Here is a 24016-nt window from a genome sequence, read left to right as displayed (position 1 = left end):
GGGGAAAGTATCTCACCCATCTCAGAGGTGGCCTTGGGGATTCATTAAGTCCATGCACACGGCTAAGTTGCTGCTGTTTCTTAATTCCCTCGTATGGAATTTTGTGGGGATCTGCTGAGGTACTGGGCAACGCAGAGACTTGGGCGTGAGGAGTGAGGAAGCCTTAGCCCGAGCTCTCGCCCGTGGCTGGAATGGGGTAACAGTAATGGGTGTGTGTGCCCAGGTGCTCCCTGGGGCATCTCGAATCCTCACAGCTACCTCACGAGGTGGGGACTGTCCTTATATACCTATTTTACAGAGGAGGAAACTGAGGACCAGAGAGACTGAGTAAGGTCTCCAGGCCGTCCACAGCAAGGGAGTGGTAGAAAGCAGAGTTCAAACACGAGTTCTGGCTCTGGAAACTACCCCCCCGCCCCTTTTTAAGACAAGTTGTAGGTTTACAGCAAAATCATGCCAAGAGCCCCGCATTCTTAACCACTCTGCTGCACTGATTAACCTGGTCTCCAGGGAAAAGGTGGCTCTGGAGCCTGCTTTCTAAAACATTACTATTTATTAAGCCTTTTGAGCTAATTGTAGATTCACATGCAGTTGTAAGTGAATAGTAGAGACCCCACGAAGCCTTTCCTTGGTTTCCCCAGTGTTAACGACTTGCAGAGCTAGAATTCAAGATCACATTGATGCAGTCCCCTATCTTATTCAGATTTGGGGGTCTCCTTTTGAAGTGGCCTGGGAAGGGGGCAGAGGGGTGGGGTGGGGAGGTTGGGTGGAGACAGATTGTGGTCGGGAGGTGGGTCCCCAACTTCAAGCTGATGCCCCCGTTCCCTGGTCTTTGCTGGAAGTAGAGTGAAAGGCGGTCAGCCAGGACCCTGGTCAACCACAAAGCTCATCTGCTCCCCCTCCCCGCAGTGCCCCTGAGCAGCCTGGGAGAAGAGCTGAACGTGTCTGTCGTGGCCAACGATTCGGTGGCCCTGGAGTGCAGGAGCCCCGCGGCGCCCCCGCCCATGCTGCGCTGGTGGAAGGACGGGCGCCCCCTAGCGCCGCGGCCGGGGCTCCGCCTCTCGGCAGACAAGGCCTTGCTGGAGGTGCGCAGCCCCCCCGGACCCGCCTAGGGCAGGGACAGGCCCTGGGCAGGGCGAGGGGCTGTGGGTGGGGCTGGGTAGGTGCCGCCACCAAGCCCAGTGATCTCAGCGCCAGCTCCTGCAGCTCCCCCAGGAGCGTCAGTTCAGCTCGATGTGACCTGCAGCCTCTCTGGTCCCAGCGCCCACGGGGCACGGGTCATGTTGGAGGGGTAACCCCATCTGTGCCGCCCACTGATGAGCCGCTTGTACCCTCGTCCAGCTGGAGCGGGCGGAGGTGTGGGACGCAGGCCGCTACACCTGCGAGGCGCTGAGCCAGGCCGGCCGCTCGGAGCAGCGCTACAGCCTGAGCGTCTGGGGTGAGCGTCTCCCCCCACCCCCACGGCTGCTCCTCACGCCCTGGCAGGGGCTGGCGCCTTGGCCGGGTCCCAGCATGCAGCCTTCCTCCCGGTCCTCCCTATCCCAGCCTCACCCTGTCCTCCTCCGGCTCAGTCCCTCCAGTGTTTCCCTCGCGAGCGCCCCCGACGCTGACCGTCACGGAGGGGCACCCTGCCAGGCTGTCCTGCGAGTGCCGCGGCGTCCCCTTCCCCAAGATCTCCTGGAGGAAGGATGGTAGGCTTGCTGCCCTCGCCCAGCGCCGCCTCGCTGCCCAGCACGAGGAGGCTCTGCCCGCTTCCCACCACCCAGGACCTAGCTGAGGTGGGTGGTTACGGCCCTAGGGGTGGGGACACTGGTTACAGAAGTAATAATCCCCCTGACCCCTGTCTCTCGGGTCCCGCGGCCTGCAGAGCCCTGAGCCCCCCAGCCGGTGAGAGTCACTGCCAAGCCTCTCCAGATGTCCCTTCCTCCAGGAAGCCCTCCCCAGCCCCCACCCCCAGGCTGGGGGAGGCCTCCTTAACGCAGCTCTGCGTTACACCACCCGCCTTGGTCCTGCGAGGTCTGCGTCCCCCTGAGCCCGGGATCCCCACGAGGCACTGTTTTGGCCACCACTGAACTCCAGGCTCAATCCCTGGTACAAGATAGATGCTCAGTAAATGTCTGGGATTCATTCACCGAACCAGGGTTTACTGAGAGTCTTTCTGTGCCAGGCCCTGTTCTAGAGACTGGAAATACAGCAGTGGACAGGACAGATGAATTTCTGCTCTCAAATTGGGGACAGTCAGATAATAAACAAAAAGATCCTAAGTGACTTGGTATCTTAGGCGCAGGATGACAGAAATGAACATTTACTCCTGTGCTTCAAGGTTTTACAAAAACCAGCCAGGTGTGCTGCGGCTGCCTGGGCTTCCCTCCTCAGGTCACCGTGGCTGGCTGGCTGGGTCACGGAGCCCTGCCGTGTGCCAGGTACTGGGGAGCCTCTAAGGATCCCCAGGGGAAAGTCAAGCAGTACCTGTCCTCCTGGAGGACTCAGGCCAGTGCAGCATTCAGACGGGACACCTGCAGGCAGATCTGTGATCAGGGAAAACTCTGAGGTTGGGGAGCTCAGCAGGGCTGCCGGGACCAGATCTGGCACTGAGGGAAGGCTTCCTGGAGGAGGTGACATCAAAGTGGAGGGCTGAGGATGAGCAGGACTTGGCAAGGATGGGGGAGGACAAGCGCTCCAGGTAGAAGGACCGGGGGCTTCTTTCCCACTGCTTCCAGGTCAGCCGCTGCCTGGGGAGGGGGCCAGCCTTGAGCAGGCGTCACCTGTGGGGCGGCTGCTGTACCTGGGGCAGGTCCAGCCGGCCCAGGAAGGAACCTATACCTGTGAGTGCAGCAACGTGGCGGGGAACAGCAGCCAGGACCAGCAGCTGGAGGTGCACGGTGAGTGGGTCCGGCGGCCCCAGGGGCGGGGAAGGGGCCCCTGGCAGGGCCCACCCACCAGATCCCTAGCGAAGACAAGACAGGATGGGCGATGATGGGGCTGCGTCCTGGCACTCGCCTGCATTATTGACGCTGCGGCTCCTGACCTGAGCTTGGGGGCGCGCTGACTGCTCCCTAAATGCCCCCAGAGGGGAAAACCCACCTGTGGAGACAGGAAGGAACTCTACCGTTCTATGACGCCTCCACCCACGTTGGGAAACCTGAGCCTCTGTCCGTTTGTCCTCCCGTATTGAGAGTAAGGCCTTTGCCCTGTAAGATTCACGATAGGAAACGAGCCTGAGAAAAGCACCGATCAGCATCTTGTGGAATAATCCCCACCCCCTGCCCACCCCTAAAAGGCTTTGGCGCGGGCGCAGTGCCAGGCAGCCCCTGAGGGCCGAGGTGCTGCCCGCTCTGCCACCACCTGCCTGCAGCTGGAGGGGGGGCGGGTCCTGGGGGAAGAGGGGAGTCACCCTGACTCCCAGGGCAGGGGACGGCGCGGCCCAGTTCCCGCCCCATCACAGAGATGGAAAATGGAGGCCCAGAAAGGGGAGGCCGCAGGTCACCTGGCCAAGGTCACACGGCACTGGCCATAGGGCGGGGAACGCAGAGGGCGGGACATGGTCCTACACAGGCTGCGCCTAAGAGGCCTGGCGCGGGGTGCGCGCTCCGTGCCCGGCCACAGCAGCTTGCCCTGACGCGCCGCCCCCTGCCCCCAGTGCCCCCTCGCATCGTCGAGCCCCGAGAGCCCCTCACGCGGGTCTCGGTGGTCCAGGATGGGGAGGCCGCCCTGGAATGCAACGTGACGGGGAAACCCCCGCCGACGGTGACGTGGGAGCGCGACGACCGGCCCGTGGGGGACGAGCCCGGCCTGCGCCTGCAGCCCGGGGGCCGGAGCCTGCGCGTGGAGCGGGCCCGGGCTGCTCACGCCGGGCACTACGGCTGCGTGGCCCGCAACGCGGCGGGCAGGGCCACGAGGAGGTTCGAGCTGTCCGTGCTGGGTGAGGCCCGGCGCCTGCTGGGGCAGGGCAGGGAGGGGCTGGGTGGGCGCGAGGCCCGCTGTCCCCAGTCCCCGTCCTCCTGCTCCTGGGCTCAGGGCGCGAGGCCCGCTGTCCCCAGCCCCCATCCTCCTGCTCCTGGGCTCAGGCGCGAGGCCCGCTGTCCCCAGCCCCCGTCCTCCTGCTCCTGGGCTCAGGGCGCGAGGCCCGCTGGTCCCCAGCCCCCGTCCTCCTGCTCCTGGGCTCAGGGCGTGAGGCCCGCTGGTCCCCAGCCCCCGTCCTCCTGCTCCTGGGCTCAGGCGCGAGGCCCGCTGTCCCCAGCCCCCGTCCTCCTGCTCCTGGGCTCAGGCGCGAGGCCCGCTGTCCCCAGCCCCCGTCCTCCTGCTCCTGGGCTCAGGCGCGAGGCCCGCTGGTCCCCAGCCCCCGTCCTCCTGCTCCTGGGCTCAGGCGCGAGGCCCGCTGTCCCCAGCCCCTGTCCTCCTGCTCCTGGGCTCAGGCGCGAGGCCCGCTGGTCCCCAGCCCCCGTCCTCCTGCTCCTGGGCTCAGGGTGCGAGGCCCGCTGTCCCCAGCCCCCGTCCTCCTGCTCCTGGGCTCAGGCGCGAGGCCCGCTGTCTCCAGCCCCGTCCTCCTGCTCAGGGCGCGAGGCCCGCTGTCCCCAGCCCCCGTCCTCCTGCTCCTGGGCTCAGGGTGCGAGGCCCGCTGTCCCCAGCCCCCGTCCTCCTGCTCCTGGGCTCAGGCGCGAGGCCCGCTGGTCCCCAGCCCCCGTCCTCCTGCTCCTGGGCTCAGGGTGCGAGGCCCGCTGTCCCCAGCCCCCGTCCTCCTGCTCCTGGGCTCAGGCGCGAGGCCCGCTGTCCCCAGCCCCCGTCCTCCTGCTCCTGGGCTCAGGGTGCGAGGCCCGCTGTCCCCAGCCCCCGTCCTCCTGCTCCTGGGCTCAGGGCGTGAGGCCCGCTGTCCCCAGCCCCCGTCCTCCTGCTCCTGGGCTCAGGCGCGAGGCCCGCTGTCTCCAGCCCCGTCCTCCTGCTCAGGGCGCGAGGCCCGCTGTCCCCAGCCCCCGTCCTCCTGCTCCTGGGCTCAGGGTGCGAGGCCCGCTGTCCCCAGCCCCCGTCCTCCTGCTCCTGGGCTCAGGCGCGAGGCCCGCTGTCCCCAGCCCCCGTCCTCCTGCTCCTGGGCTCAGGCGCGAGGCCCGCTGGTCCCCAGCCCCCGTCCTCCTGCTCCTGGGCTCAGGCGCGAGGCCCGCTGTCCCCAGCCCCCGTCCTCCTGCTCCTGGGCTCAGGCGCGAGGCCCGCTGTCCCCAGCCCCCGTCCTCCTGCTCCTGGGCTCAGGCGCGAGGCCCGCTGTCCCCAGCCCCCGTCCTCCTGCTCCTGGGCTCAGGGCGCGAGGCCCGCTGGTCCCCAGCCCCCGTCCTCCTGCTCCTGGGCTCAGGCGCGAGGCCCGCTGGTCCCCAGCCCCCGTCCTCCTGCTTCTGGGCTCACCCTCGGGAGTCAGGGGAGGCTGGTGCTGGGGGAAGCAGCCAACTCTGCTCTCAAAGTCAGGCCCGGCCTCAAGTTGCCCTCGTTTCTCCAATTCCCCCTCCCTCCAGTTTCCCCTCCCTCCCTCCCTCTCTCCTGCTCTCCCTTATTTCCTGTTCCCCTCTCTGGTCTGGGCTCTGGGGAGATAAGCAGGCTCTACCCTGCCTGATTGGCCTGTGAGGGGGGCCAGGGGTCTATGAGAGACCAGGAAGACCCTGAACACAGTCGTGGGAAGTCAGGGCAGCCGCCTGGAGGAGGCGAGCTAGAAGCTGAACTTACAGGCTGAGTAGGAGTTACCCAGGTGCTGGGGTGAGGGGAAGGGTGTGCCAGGCAGAGGGAACAGTCTGTGCAGACTGTGCAGAACACTCTGTGCCTGCGGGAGTGACGTAGCTGTTCTGGATGGCTGGAGCAGCTTTGTTCAGCCCAACCATTATTGAGCTCCTCTGTATACTTCCCGGAGTGTCATTCAGGGTGGAGGCAGGGAGGGTGAGACATAGGGTGGGAGAGGTGGGCAGGGTTCAAGGGGAGGGAGGGGGCTCTCATCCTGGCCCCCAGCCTCACTTGGATCGGCGCCTCACTCAGTTATCCCTGCTCTGTGAGAAAAGCTCCTTTTTTAAAAGACCACAACTAAGTATATTAAACAGTCATTGATGTTTCTAATATTAAATGATTTTCAGAAGCATCACATGACAATACTTTCAAGTTGAGTCGTTCACTTTGAGAAACTAAATAGATAGTTACATTATGAAGAAGAGTTTCTATTTCATCCTTATGAAAAGATTTAAATTAATGGGTCTTTTTTTTAAAGATTTTATTTGTTTAGTCCCCCCACCCCTTGTTGTTTGCAGTCACTGTCTGTTCTCTGTGTCTATTGTGCTGTGTGCTCTCTGTGTCTGCTTGTCTTCTCTTTTGGAGGCACCAGGAACTGAACCTGGGACCTCTCACGTGGGAGAGAGGCACTCAATCACTTGAGTGACCTCAGCTCCCTGCTTTGTTGTGTCTCTCATTGTGTTTCCTCTTTTGTGTCCCCTTGTTGTGTCAGCCATGCCAGCCCATTGCACCATCTCTCTGTGTTGCTTTTCTTCTCCCGGAGGCACCAGGAACTGAACCTGGGACCTCCCATGTGGTATGTAGGAGTGCAATCGCTTGAGTCACATCCGCTTTCCTTAATGGGTCTTTTAGTAAAATCTCATTATATTGAATTTACATTAGTAGAGGGTCTAATTAGCCACTTTGGATAACTTTCCAACCATGTAGATTTGCAAAAGTGTTATAATTGCCCCCCCCACCCACCCATTAAAGGGAAAAGTACTAATTATTTTTAAAATGCACACAAAACCTTTACATACTACCACAAGAAAAGAATGAGTGTTTGTAAAGAAATTTTAAAAATTAAACAAGAATAATATAATCAACTCCAGTTTTATATAATTTCATAGTTACGCATTGTCCCATTTGAGCTAAACACAACCCCAGATACTGGTGTTTTCATTCCCATTTGACAAATGAAGATACAGGTGGCGTGGTCTTGGTGTTAGGTCAGATGCAGATCAGAGCTTTAGCCCAGTTGTGAGTAAATACTTAGCCTGGTGAAATGCTTGGGCTGAAATCCTTTACTGCGGGGAGTGGTCCAGCCAGGTGCCTCCGAGGACCCCTGCCTGGGCCCCGCACACGTCCTGCCACCGAGGGGAGCCTGGACTCTGGATGTGCCTGGCTGACGTTTCTCCTCCCTCCTTTCACCCCTCCTGATTACGTGGGCCCTTCTTAAGCACCTACCATGTGCTAATTCCTGCAGGCAGGTTGTGGGGAGGAGAAAAGCTTCCTCTTCCTTGGGATCCTTCCAGAACTTTCACTGGGCCCTGTGATTTAGGGAATGCATCAGTGTCCTCCTTGGTCTGATACTGGTCTCGTTCTCCCAGGACTTGCTCCCTGCCAGGCACTGGGCTAAGAGCTTTTCCCATGTCCTTGTGGATTCCTGCCAGCATCCCTCTGGGGGATTGGGGAAACCGAGGCCCCAAATGTCTGTCTGACTGCATAGCCCAGCCTGTGGCCACCACTAACACCACAGCTTCAATGGGAGCAAGTCTGATCTTGTCCTTCTGTTCCTCAGACCCTCCCGGTTTGGGGCAGGGCAGGTAGACCCTTGGGGAGAGAGGGGTAAGGTGTATACAGCCCCCTGTCTGCGTCCTGATCGCAGACTATTCTCTGCCCAGTGCCCCCAGAGATCACCGGAAACTTGAACCCGCTGACCAATGTCACCGTTGCCGTGCACAGCCCCTTGACACTGCTCTGTGAAGCCACAGGCCTCCCTCCGCCAACGGTCCGCTGGTTCCGAGGGGAGGAGCCCATCAGCCCTGGGGAGAACATCTACATTTTGGCAGGTAAAGTGCCAGCCAGGGGAGTGTCCTGGGAATCGGGTCTATGCAGTACATGCCCAAGACCTTGGACCCTGAGCTGCCAGGTCTGAGTGGGCTAACTATTGTGGCCATTATTCTCCAAAGAGCATGCCCCAAAACCCTGGTCAGATGAGTTGCTGAAGGGACAAAAAAGCGCATTTGGATTTTAACAAGTTTGAAAAAGGCGTCCTACTCTGCTCCCCTCCTGGAGATCCCCAGCAAATTTTTGTACAGTAAGGATTCTGATTAAGTCCAGCAACAAAAATTCTTGTGGCACTTATCCCACAGAACAGAAACACATTTTTGGAAATGCTGACCTAAGCACCTTCTCCTCTAAATATTCATCCTCCTTACAAATTTGGTTTATAATAATTCTTCCTGATATGCAAATGGGGAAACTGAGGCCTGAGAAGCAGTGTCCCATTCAGATCTCACAGGGACTTTGAGACCCAGGATTTTTCTTTTTTTAAAATATACTTAGTTTTAGTTTTTAAAGATACTTGGATTATATAAATGTTACATAAAAAATGTATAAGATTCCCATATGCCCCACTCCCTACCTCTCCCGCACTCTCCCACATTAATAACATCCTTTATTAGTGTGGTACATTTCTTACGACTGATGAACACATATTGGAGCATCGCTGCTAAGTGTGGATTACAGTTTACATTATAGTTTAAACTCTCGCCTGTACTATTTTGTCAGTTTTGACAAGATATAGAATGGCCTGTATCTGTCATTGCAATGTCATTCAGGACAATTCCAATGTCCCAAAAATGTCTCCATATTACATCTATTTTTCCCTCTCCCTCCCCTCAGAACCTTTGGCAGCCACTGCCTCCACATCACTGATAAAGTTCTTCCATTGCTAGAATAACAATAAGTCTGTAGTAAAATAACAGTAAGTCTGCTCTAGTCCATCATTCATTCCTCAGTCCTGAGGACTCTGGGATGGTGATGCCCACTCCACCTCTAATTGAGAGGGGGCTTAGATCCCATGGGGCAGATGGTGGGACTATCTTGCTTGCAGTTGTAGACTCTCTCTCTTCCTTGGGATGGTTGTTGTCCATCATCATCTCCTTGTTAGTTGTCCTGGGTGAGTCCAATGAACTGAAGAGTAGATGCTGCAATTCTATTAAGATTCAGCAGGGCCCAGCTGGCACATGGAAAGCCCAACGATTTAAGTCTCTTGGACATAAACATATCAACTCTAGTACTAACTATAGGTTCAAATAGAAAGGGCAGAAGAGCCACGTGTAGGGAAACCACAACTGAGTCCAACTCTGTCACACTGGGGAGCATAAATTCCAAAGTAGGGCCCACTGGCAGGGCACCAGACTCCTCAGCTGTCTGCCCTGCCTATAGTATCTGGATATCTCCAGAGCCCTCAGGAGCCCCACTATTTGAGGCAATATTTATTGTGACAGTCAACTCATTGACTACTGAGGAGACATGCATAAGCATAACTCTGGAATGACCTCCCAACTCCCTTCGAAGTCTCTTAACCATATAAAATTATTTGTCTTTACCCTTTCCCCCTTTTGGTCAAGGTCTTTTTTCAGTTGCATTGCTAGTTGGTGCTTAGTAATAATCCCTCAGTGCCAGGGAGGCTCATCCCTAGGAGTCATGTCCCATTCAGGGGGGAAGGTAGTGCATTAATATGCTGAGTTTGGTTTAGAGAGAGGCCACATTTGAGAAACAAGGAGGCTCTCTGGAGGTAACTCTTAGGCAACCTATAATACAAGGCTAAGTTTCAAAATTTCAAAAGAAAAGTTTCATAAATACAGTCATCACAATCAAGTGCCCTGTCAATGGTCCATCCTTCTTCACTAGTCACTGCTCCTGTTCTCAGATGATTCTTGCTGTCCCATTAGAGAATGTGGCAGAACCCCCCAGGATGAGAATTCAATATTCTTTCAGGTATTGTATGGATCTCCACCCACTGTGACAATGCCCACGGGCACACCTTATAGGAGTGCCCCAGATGAACCTCCTCCCATGCATCCCCCATCTCTGACACCCCACACTAATGATCCTCACCTGCCACAGTTGTGAACCTTTCTGTGATCCAAAACTTCTTCAAAACTGAAGCCAACAAAATAACCAACTAAAATTAATAAGAAAATGAAATAATAATGATAGTTTTAAACATAACAAACAAAATACAAAATTAAAAAAATATAAAATAAAATGTGGCATTATGTCTTTCATCAGTGTAAGATCTGTTGTCTTGTATGTACAGTGACATTTTCTTCCATTTATTCCCCCAGTGTCTTTTTTTTTTTTTCATTTTATCTTCAAAAAGGCTTTAGGTTACAGAAAAGTCATGTACAGAATATAGGGGATTCCCATATACCCAACATCCTCCCCTTCCCCCCTTTCCCCTATTAATAACATTTTACATGTGGATGGTACATTTATTACAATTGATGTACAAATATTGAAGCTCTCTAATGGCCAGGTGGCTCTATCCATTTATTCTCCTTGAGCCTCAGTTTCCCCAGCTGAGGAATGTAACCCTGAGGGAAGCAGACATGTTTGTATTGAATTGTAACTCCTGGTGCTCTTGCCTTCCTGATGGGAGGCCTGGATCAGCCTGGGCCTGAAGGCTGCTCGCTGCTGTGCCTGGAACCCCCTCGTCTCCCTCTGCAGGTGGCTGGATGCTGAAGATGCCTCGGGTGCAGGAGCCAGACAGGGGCCTCTACTCATGCCTGGCAAGCAGCGAGGCGGGGCAGGCGCGCAGGCGCTTCAGCGTGGAGGTCCTGGGTATGCTGCGGCCCCCTCTCGGGCCTCACAGATCCTGCCCTCTGGCTCTGGGGCTTCCTGGGGCAGGATCCAGAACGAACGGCTCATGTTGTTGCAGAAGACCCAGTGCAGGAAAAGAGGGAGAGGCCAAGACCTGTGTTCTTTGCCTTGTCAGAAACCTCGCTCTGAGGCTGCCATGGAACTTACCAGAAATGGCAGATACTAACCCAAAATTGAAGGGGCAAACTCCACCAAAACTGCTGTCCTATGCCAGGGCCTTCTCCCAGAGGCACTGGTTCTCACTCACCACACCCCATGGAAGCAGGCACGAGGGAATGGGGAAAGCGAGGCACAGAAAGTGAGGAGGGGAGGTGTGGGCCTTGGCGTCCTGCGCCAGTTGTTCAGCACGAGTGGGCCCACCTGGCTGCTGGCTGACTGTCTCCCTGTTTCTCTCAGTTCCTCCCAGAATTGAGAACGAGGACCTGGGGGAGGTGATGAAGGTCCCTGAGGGACAGACTGCCCACCTGACATGCAATGCCACAGGTAAGGGCCACACCCGCCTGGCGGGCTGGAGAAGGCTGGGCAGGCAGCTGTGGAGGAGGGCAGCCCCTGGCCTGGCCTGTCTGCCCCGTCCCACCGCTCCCCAGTGAGGTTTTCTATCTTAGACTCACTCTGCATCCCTGCTCCTCTTTGCACTTGCCATCTCCTCTGCACCAAACACTTCTCACTCCTCACCCGACTACAGCTCACAGCTTCCAGGACCCTCCCCAGGGAGCCCCAGCTGACCCCGCAGGCCTAGTGGGCTCCTTCCCATGGGCTCCCACGGCCCCCCGCATTGCCTTATCCCAGCACTGACCACACTCGACCATCACGGTCTTGTGATGTCTGTGTACCCCAGCCGGGCTTTGAAATTCTTGAGGACTAAGGCGCTGCCTCGTCGCCGTGGTTTCTCATTAAGGCTTGTGGGCTGAAGCATGGATGGATGGATGGATGGATGGATGGATGGATGGATGCCTTGCCTGTCTGTACCAAGCTATTTCTGCCCACTCCTCTGTGAGGAAAAGGCAACCAGAACACATAGGAAAGGGGCCCAGGCCAGGCCTGGTGGCTGCTTCTGAGTCTTGCCCCACTGCGCAGGCCTCTAGACCTGGATGGAGAACCTACTTCCCTTGCCCCATCCTGGAGCAGCCTCCAAGCCCCAGGCCGACCTGGTCAGAGCCTGCTGAACTGTCTCACTCACCCCCTTTCCTGTGTGGACAGGCCACCCGCAGCCCAAGGTCACGTGGTTCAAAGATGGGCGGCCCCTGGCTGGTGGAGACTCCCACCACGTCTCCCCAGATGGAGCCCTCCTGCGAGTCCTCCAGGCCAACCTGTCGAGCGCTGGCCACTACTCCTGCGTTGCCACCAACGCTGTGGGGGAGAGCGCCAAGCACGTGCAGCTTAGCGTCCTGGGTGAGTGCCAGGCACCTCCTGGCCACCTTGGGTGCCGGCGGGAGGCAGAGTCAAGGGGATCGGCTCCTGCGGGTCATCTTCCCACAAAGTTCTCTGCTGTTTGTTTATCGTGGGCAGACATCTGTCCAGGCCAGAGGGTGAGGGGTTTGCCCCAGGCTACCCATTTCCCGAGGACAATACTGCCTTGCCAGGCTGAAGAAACAGCGCCTTTCTAAAAACAAGAAGGGCCCAGGCAGGTTTGAGTAAAATCTACTTCTGAAAATGCTGGTGGGAAAAGGGAGTTTCCCCTGTAGGGGCTGAAAGGGGAAATTTTAGGACGAGTGAAGGAAAAGCTCCTCTACTCGGCAGGGAACAAAACGGTGGCTCCCTAGTGCAGGGGGTACGCGGATGGAAAACGCAAACAGAACCAAGAAGGCTCTGGTTAAGTCCAGAGATAATCTAGATGTTCAGAGGCTGGTGGGGAAACTGAGGCAGAAGTTACCCAGCTCTCCCTGTAGCACTGCTCAGCGATGGAGAGCCTGGGCTTGGGGTCACTGGGGGCTCCTCTGAGCCCGTTTCCTCCCCTGTATGGTCAGGTCGTAGCGCCAAGGCTAAGCCTCCAGTCCGAGGCTTTCCCACGTCCCCAGGCCCAGGGTCGGGGATCCCTGTTCACGTGCGCCCTGCCCCCGCCCCTGCCCCAGTGGTCCCCACCATCCTGGGAGTGACCGAGGACATCGCGGACGAGGAGGTGACCGTGACCGTCAACAACCCCATTTCTCTGATCTGCGAGACGCTGGCCTTCCCCTCCCCCACCATCACCTGGATGAAGGACGGGGCCCCCTTTGAGGCCTCGAGGAACATCCAGCTGCTCCCAGGTGAAGCCCTCTGGGGCGGGAGGAGTGGGGGGCAGGGGTCACGCCATCAGGCCGTCAGCACGGGGACCCGTGAGCCCGCGCGTCACGCCTGGCGTGCGGCTGCAGCTGCGGGTGACCCTGGCGCGCCCCCCAGCAGGTACCCGCGGGCTGCAGATCCTGAATGCCCAGGAGGAAGACGCAGGCCAGTACACCTGTGTGGTCACCAACGAGCTGGGCGAGGCCGTGAAGAACTACCACGTGGAAGTCCTCAGTGAGTGCCGGCACCCGTGAGCCCCCGGGGGGAGCCGCTGGGTCCCGGCAGCGGGGCCGCACGTGACACCCCAGGCCGCCTCCGGGTGGCTGGTCTCCCGTGGTGTTGGCGAGGCGGCTGGGGCTGGCCGGCTCTTCCGGTTCCAGAGCTCCTAAGAGGAGGGGGGCAGCGGGTTAGGACCTGGGCCACGTCAGCCCCCCAGACATGCCGCTTCTGATGTGGTGCAGCCGGGGGCTTCACCCGAGACCTCAGGAGCCCCAGGAAGGGCCTCCAGGGGTCACCCCAGGAATTCTCCTGCCTCAGACCTGCCCTGTCCCGTAACCATTGCAGACAGAAAGGCTGCGTTTGAACGCAGGAGCGGGTCGGTTTCCAGAGTCGCTGGTCCCTGCTCTCCTGAGCCAGCCCCTCACTCTGGGGCTGCTCCGGGACCCTGTGTGGAACCCCATGGTGAGCGTGGGGTCTCAGCACCCCCTGCTCCAGGCCTGCTCCTCAGACCCCCTTGTGGTTTTCAGTCCCCCCTTCCATCTCCAAAGACGACCCCTCGGGGGAGTTGGGAGTGAAGGAAGTCAAGACCAAGGTCAACAGCACGTTGACCCTGGAGTGCGAGTGCCGGGCTGTGCCCCCGCCCACCATCAGCTGGTATAAGGACGGACAGGTGAGTGCAGGGTCTCCTGGGCAGCCCCAGGCTCTGGCGGGGTCCCCGTGGTTCTTCCTAGAGCCTTCCAGAAAAGGCAGCTCTTAGAGCACCTGGCACCAGAGCTGGCCTGGGCCCTGCCTCACCCTTTATTCTTGTAGGAAATTCAGCTACGTTCATAGGGAGCAAGTCTCATAAGCGTTAACCTCTGGCCATTTCACCATTTAATTTAGATTTTTTTTCAAATGTTTTTAAATTTTTAAATTGTCTTTTTTTTTTAAAAGATACATAGATCACAAAAAATGTTACATTAAGAAATATAAGAGGGACGCGGACTTGGCACAGTGGTTAGGGCGTCTATCTACCACATGGGAGGTCCGCAGTTCAAACCCCGGGCCTCCTTGACCCGTGTGGAGCTGGCCCATGCACAGTGCTGATGCGCGCAAGGAGTGCCCTGCCACGCAGGGGTGTCCCCCGCGTTGGGGAGCCCCACACACAAGGAGCACGCCCCGTAAGGAGAACCACCCAGAGCAAAAGGAAGGGCAGCCTGCCTAAGAATGGTGCCACACACATGGAGAGTTGACACAAGATGACACAACAAAAAGAAACACAGATTCCCATGCCGCTGACAACAACAGAAGCAGACAAAGAAAAAGTCGCAGCAAATAGACACAGAGAACACACAACTGGAGTGGGGTGGGGGGAAGGAAGAGAAATAAATAAATCTTCAGGGAAAAAAAAAAAAGAACTATAAGAGGTTCCCATATACCCCACCCCCCCACTCCTCCCACATCAACAACTTCTTTCATCATTGTGGTACATTCATTGCATTTGGTAAATACATCTTGGAGCACTGCTACACTGCTGGATTATAGTTTGCATTGTAGTTTACACTCTCCCCCAGTCCATTCAGTGGGTTATGGTAGGATATATAATGTCCGGCATCTGTCCCTGCAATATTATTTAGAGCAACTAATTTTACAAAGTTGTCATTTGGATGTACACATCCAAATATGTTGTGCTTTTTTTTTTTTTTTTTTTAAGATTTATTTATTTATTTAATCCCCCTCCCCTCCCCTGGTTGTCTGTTCTTGGTGTCTATTTGCTGCGTCTTGTTTCTTTGTCCGCTTCTGTTGTCGTCAGCGGCTCGGGAAGTGTGGGCGGCGCCATTCCTGGGCAGGCTGCTCTTTCTTTTCACGCTGGGTGGCTCTCCTCACGGGCGCACTCCTTGCGCGTGGGGCTTCCCCACGCGGGGGACACCCCTGCGTGGCACGGCACTCCTTGCGCGCATCAGCGCTGTGCATGGCCAGCTCCACATGGGTCAAGGAGGACCAGGGTTTGAACCGCGGACCTCCCATATGGTAGACGGACGCCCTAACCACTGGGCCAAAGTCCGTTTCCCTGTTGTGCTTTTTAAAGTTTGTTAAAATATAACATATTTGCAATAAAGTACACCGGTTGTCACACTTTCTGCCCCCTCATTTCTGATCTCTGCTCTCCCTCTTGTGCCCCTACCCCCACCCCAGCCCGTGACCCCCAACCAGCGGCTCCACGTCCTGGGCGAAGGGCGGCTGCTGCAGATCCAGCCCACGCGGCTCTCGGACTCAGGGCGATACCTGTGTGTGGCCGCCAACGTGGCTGGCGAGGACGACCAGGACTTCCACGTGCTCATCCAGGGTGTGTGTGGGCCAGCAGGGGGGTGTCGGCCAGCGTGGCCGGGCGTGGGGAGCGTCAGCAGCCCCAAGAGGGTGGATGGGGGGTGCTGGCCAGTGGCCCGCTGGGGTGGGGCTCTCGGCACACTTTGTCCCAGCGGGTTCCACCAGGCTGCCTTGCCCAGGACCCCCAGCTCCCACCCTTCCCGCTGCCTCTGGATTCCACCATTAGAGCCAGTCCCTGTGCTGAAGGCCTTTCCTTCCGAAAAACCTCCTTTAACAGGCTAGCGACTTTCAGGGGTGCTCTTAGGGTGCCCTGACAGGGTCCCTGCTTCACTGAACTGAAACAGCAGTCCTTTCCCCTCCGTGCCCCTGAAAGGAGACCTGCACTTTGCAAGAGAACCTTCCCCCCAGGGACGGCTGTGGTCAGCTGCCGACCCCGGGCCTCACACGAGCCCTTCTCCCTAAACCGCCGAGGAAAGCGGGCACCAAGAGATGAACCTACTTTCCCCCAAGTCCTGGAATTAAATGGCAGAGCCTGCATTTGAACCGGGTCTGGTTAAGCCTAAACCTTAAGCCCTCTGCCGGCGCCTGTTACTTCATTAGGAGACGTGCGGATTTGCTTCAAGTAACGCAGGGCGAGAGGAAGAGCGACCGTGAGCTGACAGTTGTCAAAGCTGGTCGTGGGGACGTGGGGCTCATCATGTTATTCTCTCTGCTTTTGCATATGTTTCACAATGTCTTCTTTTTTGACAAGGAATTTAGAATAGTCTGATTATGTTCTTTCATAATCCATAACAAATGTTCCACAGCAATGTATGGTTTTGGTGGAGGGGTGTATATGAGAATTCTGCACGCCATGCATGATTGTTTTGTAGGCTCATCACTGCTCTAATAAAAAGGAAAAATAAAAAGGAGAAATGGGAAGGAAGGAGGGAGGGAGGCAGGAAAACAGGCAGGGAGGCAGGCAGGCTGACAGCCTAGCCCAGCACCACAGCTGTGAGTTCAGAGCCAGGATTTTGTACGTGATGCTTCTGGAGGGTCCTAGCAGGTAGAAGAGCTGCTCCAGGCTGCTCGTGCCTGCTCAGTGCTGCCTGGGGCATCTTGCTCCCAGACCAGTACTCTAAGAGGGGAATCAGGGACGCTTTGTACTCTAGCCTATCATTAATGGGCTGCATGACCTTGAGAAATCCCTGTCCCTCTGTGCCTTAGTTTTACCATTTGTAAGATTTGGGTGATCAAATAAGGTGAACTATAGGTCCCTTCCAGCTCTAAAAGTCAATGATTTTGTGCCTCAGTGCACGAAACAATGATAAACTCTGGCTAAATCTTAGTTTCTGCCTTCCTCCTCTAAAAATTATTTCTGTGTTATGAGGAGTCTTTCAGAGTCCATTTGATATGTGCTCCGGAGGACAGGCACCTTCTCCTAGAGCCCAGCACATAGCAGGTGCTCAGTAACCACCAGATGAAGGAGCGAGTGAATTTTTAAAATGCCTCGATCTAGGGGAAGGGCTCTCCCAGTGGGATTTCTGTGCCTGGGGCTGCTGGGAGGGGAGTCTCTGAGCAGAAGTGCCATTCCCCGTGCCTCAGCTGTGTGTCCTGACCACTTTGTCTCTCCCATCCCGGCTCCCATCCAGTGCCCCCCATGTTCCAGAAGGTGGGTGATGCCAGCGCAGCCTTTGAGATCCTGTCCCAGGAGGAGGAGGAGGCCCGGGGCGGGGTGACTGAGTACCGGGAGATCGTGGAGAACAACCCCGCCTACCTGTACTGCGACACCAATGCTGTCCCACCCCCGGAGCTCACCTGGTTCAGGGAGGACCAGCCCCTGGCGGCCACAGATGGGGTGTCTGTGCTGCAAGGTAGGTCAGGGCATTTGCAAACCCACATTAGTGCCGTCCCCTTAGCTTGCAAATCCCACGAGCGATGCCCCCCTGCCGAGTGCCAACATGTGGTCTCTTTGGACATCAGCTGCCCTTGGTAAACTGAGGCTAGATGCTCTTCTCTCTCTGCAGGCAAGAACTGGGACCCCTTCTGCCCCTTGATTTTAGAACAGAGGTTCTCACCCTGGGGCCTGCTCACCCTGGGGCTTCAGGATCTGCACTGGCTTGAAAACATGAGCGAGAGTTGGCATCTTTCTCTGGAGAGGGATTTGGTTCCTTTATTAAGATCCTTAAAAAGTCTCATGACTCAAAACACTGAAGATGCTCCCACTGGCTCTGTGGACCATGAGCTCATGCTCGTGTAGACTTTTTTTTTTTTTTAAACACCTTGAATATTTGTTTAAGGTTATTTTTTTAAATGAATTTTTAGTTTAGAATATATATTTTTAAAGATTTATTATTTATTTATTTCTCTCCCCTTTCCCTCCGGCCCCCTCTCCCGCCATTGTCTGCTCTCTGTGTCCATTCACTGTGTGTTCTTCTGTGTCCGCTTGCATTCTTGGTAGCGGCACGGGAATCTGTGTCTCTTTTGTTGTGTCATCTTGCTGTGTCAGCTCTCCGTGTGTGCGGCGCCATTCCTGGGCAGGGTGCACTTTTTTCGTGCTGGGCGGCTCTCCTTGCAGGGTGCACACCTTGCGCGTGGGGCTCCCCTATGCGGGGGACACCCCTGCGTGACATGGCACTCCTTGCATGCATCAGTGCTGCGCATGGGCCAGCTCCACATGGGTCAAGGTGGCCCGGGGTTTGAACTCTGGACCTCCCATATGGTAGGCAGATGCTCTATCCGTTGGGCCAAATCCGTTTCCCTAGAATAGTTTTTTTAGTGGATGTTCTTGAATTAAACGTCTTCAGGGAAGCTCAGCAATGCCCAGCTTCCCTGCCTGGCTCACCCAGCCTCCTCGGGGGGAATTGGGGCACAGGACCTTGTGAAAAGCCTGATGAGGGGAGACTAGCTGGTCTCCCCATTCGAGTCACACCATGTCCTGCTGGGGTCGGTCCAGTGGCGGGGCTGGTTGGGGGAAGACGAGGCTTCAGACAAGCAGGGTCATAGCAGGGCTTGTGCCTGGCCGCTGGGAAGAAGGCGGCCTCTTGGAGGGAGACAGTGCTCAGTGCAGGCTGTCCATGCCCACCGGAACCCCCTGGACTGATCCCTTAACCTGGCCAGGGACTTCTGACCTGGACTCTTCCTAAATGCTGGGTACACGATGAGCTCGCTCACATGCTGACCCATGACTCCGACCCCAGACAGATTAATCCCAACTATCAAGCAAGGCTGACCACTGTCACTGACCCCCAACTCCCCTCGACCTAGTCATAGGCCTCCAACCCCACCACTGACCTCTGACCCTGGCCACTGACCTAGTCCTGGGCACCCAGTGATTGTGGTCACATGCTGACCCTAATTCTGACCCTGCCTACCCCATCCATCAACCGACCCCCAACCATGGCCACGACCTCCCCAGTGCTGGCCGTTGTCTTAGGGCTCTGCCTGTAACCCTGTCATAACCTGGGCCAGAGACCCCCCCAACCCAGAGTCCTGAGCACACAGTGACCCCCTAGCCCTGCAGCCATCCAGACCAACTCCAGCCCCTGACCTGTCCCAGGGCCTTCCTGGCCCTTGACTGAAGAGGGTCCTGGGGATACCTCCCATCCCTCCCACCCCAGACCAGGCGCTCCCCCCTTTGTCTCCTGAAAGCCTCACCTGAGCACCTGCCAGGGCTTTGTCCACCTTCTGCCCTTCCCAGCACCCTCCTCCCTCTTGGTAGCCCAGCCCCCACCTGCCTGCTACCATCTCACTGGGCACTCTCGGTCAGCCTCAGTTTTTCCATCAGAAACATGGGAATGATCACAGCACGTGCCCCACAGAGTTGCTGTGGGCTAATCAGGGAGACCACTCAGCTCAGGGCCTGGCACACAGGAAGCAGCTGTTGGACTTTTTTTTTTTTCCTCTCTCCTTCCCCCCCACCCCAGTTGTCTGCTCTCTCTGTCCACTCACTGTGTGTTCTTCTGTGACCGCTTCTATCCTTGTCAACAGTACCGGGAATCTGTGTCTCTTTTTGTTGCGTCATCTTGTTGTGTCAGCTCTCCGTGTGTGTGGCACCATTCCTGGGCAGGCTGCACTTTATTTCGCTCTGGGCGGCTCTCCTCACGGGGTGCACTCCTTGCGCATGGGGTTCCCCTACGCGGGGGACACCCCTGCATGGCAGGGCACTTCTTGCCCGCATCAGTGCTGCGCATGGGCCAGCTCCACACGGGTCACGGAGGCCCGGGGTTTGAACCGCGGACCTCCCATGTGGTAGGCGGACGCCCTATCCATTGGGCCAAGTCTGCTTCCCTAGCTGTTGGACTTTTAATCCTCACCTGGACCTGTGACCTGACAGGGCGGGTTTTTTCTTTCGTTCTCACAATTGAGCCAGGAGGTGGGAGAGAGTGAGGTGTCCCAGGTCCTCCAGAGGGAAAAGTGGCTGCCCTGTTCAAAGGAGGTCTTGCCCTGAGCTCAGGCCTCTGTGCCGGGTCCCTGCAGGAGGCCGGGTCCTTCAGATCCCCCTGGTACGCGCAGAGGATGCCGGGAGGTATTCGTGCAAGGCCTCCAACGAGGTGGGCGAGGACTGGCTGCACTACGAGCTGCTGGTACTGAGTGAGTGCCCCAGGCCTGGGAGTGAGGGGTGGGGGTCAGGTCTCAGGGCTGCCAGCCCCACAAGGGCTGCCCTCTAGAAGGGGGTCCAGGTAGAGTGCATGTGTGGTGGTGATGAGGAGGCAGATAATTTAGGGATGACAAGCTTGGGTTCCAAAACCAGGCAGAACTGGACTCAAATTCCAAGTTAGCTGCATCCTAGCTAAGCTGTGTGGCCGTGGGCAAACCACCAACCCTCTCTGTGCCTCGGGTTCTTTAACTGCATCAGGGCTTGGGAGGGTTTGGTGAGCAGGTCACAAACAGCCTCAGCCAGGGCTTAACCCCGAAGGCCACGTTGCTCTGGCCTCCACTCCCCTCGCCCCCACCCACCCCGGGGACCTTTACCCAAGTTGGGCTTCTGGCCCCTCCCCCTCCTCTCCACTGCCCCCAGCCCCACCTGTGATCCTGGGCGACACGGAGGAGCTGGTGGAGGAGGTGACGGTCAACGCCAGCAGCACGGTCGGCCTACAGTGCCGCGCCCTGGGCAACCCCACGCCCACCGTCTCGTGGCTGCAGAATGGGCTGCCTTTCTCCCCGAGCCCGCGGCTGCAGGTCCTGGAGGACGGGCAGGTCCTACAGGTCAGGAGCCCCCCTGGGCGGGCTGCAGTAGCAGCGGCTGCTGCCGCCTCGGCCCTGAGGATGTCACTTTCTGTGCCAAATGGGACTTCTTGCCTGAAGTGTTGTCACACCTGGGATTCTATTCAGCCCATCAAATCGTCATGTAACTACATGTGAGGCGCCTCACTGGGCAAGCCCAGAGCAACTGGAAGTTCAGGTGGCCCAGAAAGGGACGCCCACGCATTCGTGCCACACCAAGGGTCCAGCATGGCATGGTGACCTTCTGTGGGAATGCCATCTGACACTGACAGGGCTTCGACTCCAGGCTGTGCCTGCACCCTCAGCCAGCCAGGGTTCAGAGCACAGAGCTGCATGGGAGCCCTGTGACCCAGCCCAGCCCACAGCAGCCCTCCACAGGCATGGGGGGACCGTAGTTGCATCTAGTTTGCTACTGGGATGCACCCAACACCCCACCTCGCACACAACCCTCCCACCCCCAAATGTCACTCAAAGCCCTAGAAGGCTGTGGCATGTGCTGTGCCCATCGATGGTGCCTCGTAAGTCCTGCTCCCTGTAACCAGCCTCCTCCGGGTCTCCAGGAGCTGCCTGGTGCCCACCGTGCCTGGCTGGGAGGCTGGGAGCCCTCGCAGTGGTTCTGTGGGGATGGCAGGCATCGGGAGCCTGGAGAGGCCCCGGCCCTGCCCAGAGCCATCCAGCACGTGGCATCTCCCAGCCTGTGGCATCTCCCCACACCACCTCCCTTACAGGTTTCTACTGCAGAAGCGGCTGATGCTGCCAGCTACATGTGTGTGGCCGAGAACCAGGCGGGCTTTGCAGAGAAACTCTTTACCCTCAGGGTCCAAGGTGAGCTGGGCTGAGCAGGCAGCCCCCGTGAGCCCCAGCTGACGAAGGGGCTGGTGCTGCATGCCTGCTGGGCCTCTGCTCTGCCACTGGCCAGCACTGCGGATTAGCCAGGCCAGGCTGGGGACCAGCAAGGTGCAGACACAGCATTGGGTCCCAGCCCCAGGGCACCCACCTCCTTGGTGCTTCCAATGTCCTGGGCTCTGGGACCTGCCACTGGAGTTCAGGCATCCCAGCCTAGCACCAGCCACATCTCACGTCAGAGTATTTGGGGGCCCTGATCTCTAGTGGGACAACCCCAGATGACTTTAAGCAACTTTGGAGGCAGCTCAGGGAGCAGCTCTCCTGAGGCCTTAGAGCACCATTACTGAGCACCTACTACATACCTGGTACGGGCTGAACACAATCCCTGTGCTGACTCCTTCCAGGAGAGCTATAGAGCTAGCTCAATTTTACATCTGTGGATCAGACTCAGAGAGGTCACACGGTGGAGAGTCTGTGCCCATGACCTCTGCCCTCTCATGACACACATTGCATCTTGGTGGCCATGAGCTCTGCCTCCAGATGCAGTGGCAGCTGTGGCCTCAGGAAGGGAGAGTGACAGTGTTGAGGACTCACAGTCTTGGACACAAATCTGAACTCACATTTTGGCTCTGCCACTGACCAGCAGTGTGGCCTTGGAAAAGTGACTGCCCCTCTCTGGTCTCTGAGCCTCAGTGCTCTCATTTGTAAGCCAGCTATGACATATAGAAGCCTCTGCACAGGGTTGTTTGAAGATGGGCCACAGTGACACTCCAGAAGCTCAGTAAGGGTTCTTTGTGTTTGGCTCTGGCTCTCTGCTCCCAGCTGGTATGCATTCTCACGTGTCTTTCTTATCCTGGTGGCCATGGGGACAGTCCCACCAAAAATCGCAGGCTGGACCTCGGAGCAGGTCACCACTGTCCTCAATAGCAGCGTCTCCCTCCCCTGTGACGTCCACGCCCACCCGAGCCCCGAGGTCACGTGGTACAAGGACAGCCGGGCCCTCTCCCTGGGCGAAGAGGCCTTCCTCCTGCCTGGTGGGTAAACTGAGGCTTCGGGCCCAGCTCAGAGGCTGTGTGGGGAACCAGAGTCCTTTCCCCAAACCTAGGACAGGGCTGTGAGTCAGGGAGGGCTTTAGATTGGGAGGTGGGCCTGGGGGCTGGGACCAGTTTGCAATGTGAGGGGCTGAGCTCCCCCCCACCCACCACAGGCACCCACACGCTGCAGCTGGCACGAGCACAGCCCTCGGACTCCGGGACCTACGTGTGTGAAGCCCTCAATGCTGCTGGCCAAGACCAGAAACTGGTGCAGCTTAGCGTTTTGGGTACGTCTGTCCCCTGCCTGCACCGACCCGCTGTGTCCCAGGCAGCCCTCAGCCCCGCCTCCCCTGGGCTGCACAGCCAGAAGAGGGGCAGCAGCACCAGCCGAGCCTGAGACAGGAGGCGCATCCCCCAGGCAGGGACAGTGCCCAGCAGCGTGGTCTCGTTAAGAGCATCTAGAGTGAGGCACACTTGGGTGTGAAACTCAGCTGTGCACGTACGTGCTCTGTGACCTTGGACAAGCCACTTCCCCCTCTCTGAGACTTGGATTTCTCCTTCTAAGGTGGTGGTTGGTATAAGGGTTAAATGGCCATGTGCATGATGCTTAGCCCAGTGCCTGGTGGGTGACGAGCTCTGATGATGGGGAGGTTGGGGAGGGGGAGCAGTGTGATGAACCCCCGAGAGCTTAGCCCAGGAAGGGGCCTTTCCCAAGCCTGTTTAGTCCCAAGACTCTTGGCCTGGAACTTTTTGCAGAGTTCTTGGTCTTCAGAATCCTCTTGGGAAAAGCTGACCCAAGGTCATGAGCAGGCCTCACTGGGAAGGTTCCTTCATGGGTGCACGTTCACCCACTGTGTGCCAGGTGCTGTGCCAGGCACACAGTGCTGGAAGTGGGGGGCTTCTACATTGCTATTTTCTGTAAGTGGGATGAGCCTGCCTGCTGGAGGGACAGGGGTCCAGAGTGGCCCTCCCTGGAGGGCTCTAACCCAGTTGGGGCCTGCTCTGTGCAGGAAGGTGCCAAGGAGGACTGTCAGAGCATCTCACTCGTCTAGGGGGCTGAGGCCCGAGAGGGCAGGAGGCTTTCCCCAGGACGCCCAGCAGGTCTTTGGCAAGGTTGGCCAGGGCGCTCTTCCTCCACCTACTTGGGTCAGTGCTGACCCCTGGGGTCTGGGTCCTCTGCCTGACCCGGTGGGTCTCCTTAGGCTGCTGGCTCCAGGCGGCTTGCCTGTGCTCACTGTGGCACCTCACTCTGCTTGTCTCCTGCCCTCAGTGCCCCCCACCTTTAGGCAGGCTCCCAGAGGCCCCCAGGAAACGGTCCTGGTGCGGGCTGGGGACAAGGCCATCCTGAGCTGTGAGACAGACGCACTCCCTGAGCCGACCGTGACCTGGTACAAGGACGGGCAGCCCCTCGTCCTGGCACAGCAGACCCAGGCTCTCCTGGGCGGGCAGAGGCTGGAGGTGCTGGGCACCCAGGTGAGCAGCAGGGCAGTGAGCGCCTGAGAGTCTCACCTCCCAGG

At 57.7% G+C, this 24016-nt stretch overlaps 1 protein-coding gene across 1 annotated transcript in view; it reads left to right on the top strand.

Annotated features, from left to right (window-relative positions):
• HMCN2 (hemicentin 2) overlaps nucleotides 1-24016 on the top strand; it is a 151392-nt gene that overhangs the window by 83837 nt on the left and 43539 nt on the right. Inside the window, exons 41-60 of the mRNA XM_071216527.1 lie at nucleotides 907-1082; nucleotides 1339-1435; nucleotides 1569-1688; nucleotides 2718-2879; nucleotides 3638-3919; nucleotides 7638-7805; nucleotides 10474-10587; nucleotides 11023-11109; nucleotides 11827-12018; nucleotides 12699-12872; nucleotides 13009-13122; nucleotides 13635-13777; nucleotides 15283-15433; nucleotides 17046-17267; nucleotides 19873-19986; nucleotides 20414-20601; nucleotides 21348-21444; nucleotides 22338-22499; nucleotides 22673-22786; nucleotides 23770-23972. Of these exons, the coding sequence (XP_071072628.1) occupies nucleotides 907-1082; nucleotides 1339-1435; nucleotides 1569-1688; nucleotides 2718-2879; nucleotides 3638-3919; nucleotides 7638-7805; nucleotides 10474-10587; nucleotides 11023-11109; nucleotides 11827-12018; nucleotides 12699-12872; nucleotides 13009-13122; nucleotides 13635-13777; nucleotides 15283-15433; nucleotides 17046-17267; nucleotides 19873-19986; nucleotides 20414-20601; nucleotides 21348-21444; nucleotides 22338-22499; nucleotides 22673-22786; nucleotides 23770-23972 (3080 nt within the window). The remainder of the gene's footprint in view (nucleotides 1-906; nucleotides 1083-1338; nucleotides 1436-1568; nucleotides 1689-2717; nucleotides 2880-3637; nucleotides 3920-7637; nucleotides 7806-10473; nucleotides 10588-11022; nucleotides 11110-11826; nucleotides 12019-12698; nucleotides 12873-13008; nucleotides 13123-13634; nucleotides 13778-15282; nucleotides 15434-17045; nucleotides 17268-19872; nucleotides 19987-20413; nucleotides 20602-21347; nucleotides 21445-22337; nucleotides 22500-22672; nucleotides 22787-23769; nucleotides 23973-24016) is intronic.

This window comes from Dasypus novemcinctus, chromosome 8, assembly GCF_030445035.2.
Source record: "Dasypus novemcinctus isolate mDasNov1 chromosome 8, mDasNov1.1.hap2, whole genome shotgun sequence".
Lineage (NCBI taxonomy): Eukaryota > Metazoa > Chordata > Mammalia > Cingulata > Dasypodidae > Dasypus > Dasypus novemcinctus.
The sequence above is the reverse complement of the archived record's forward strand: the minus strand, read 5'-3'. Positions and strand labels throughout refer to the sequence as shown.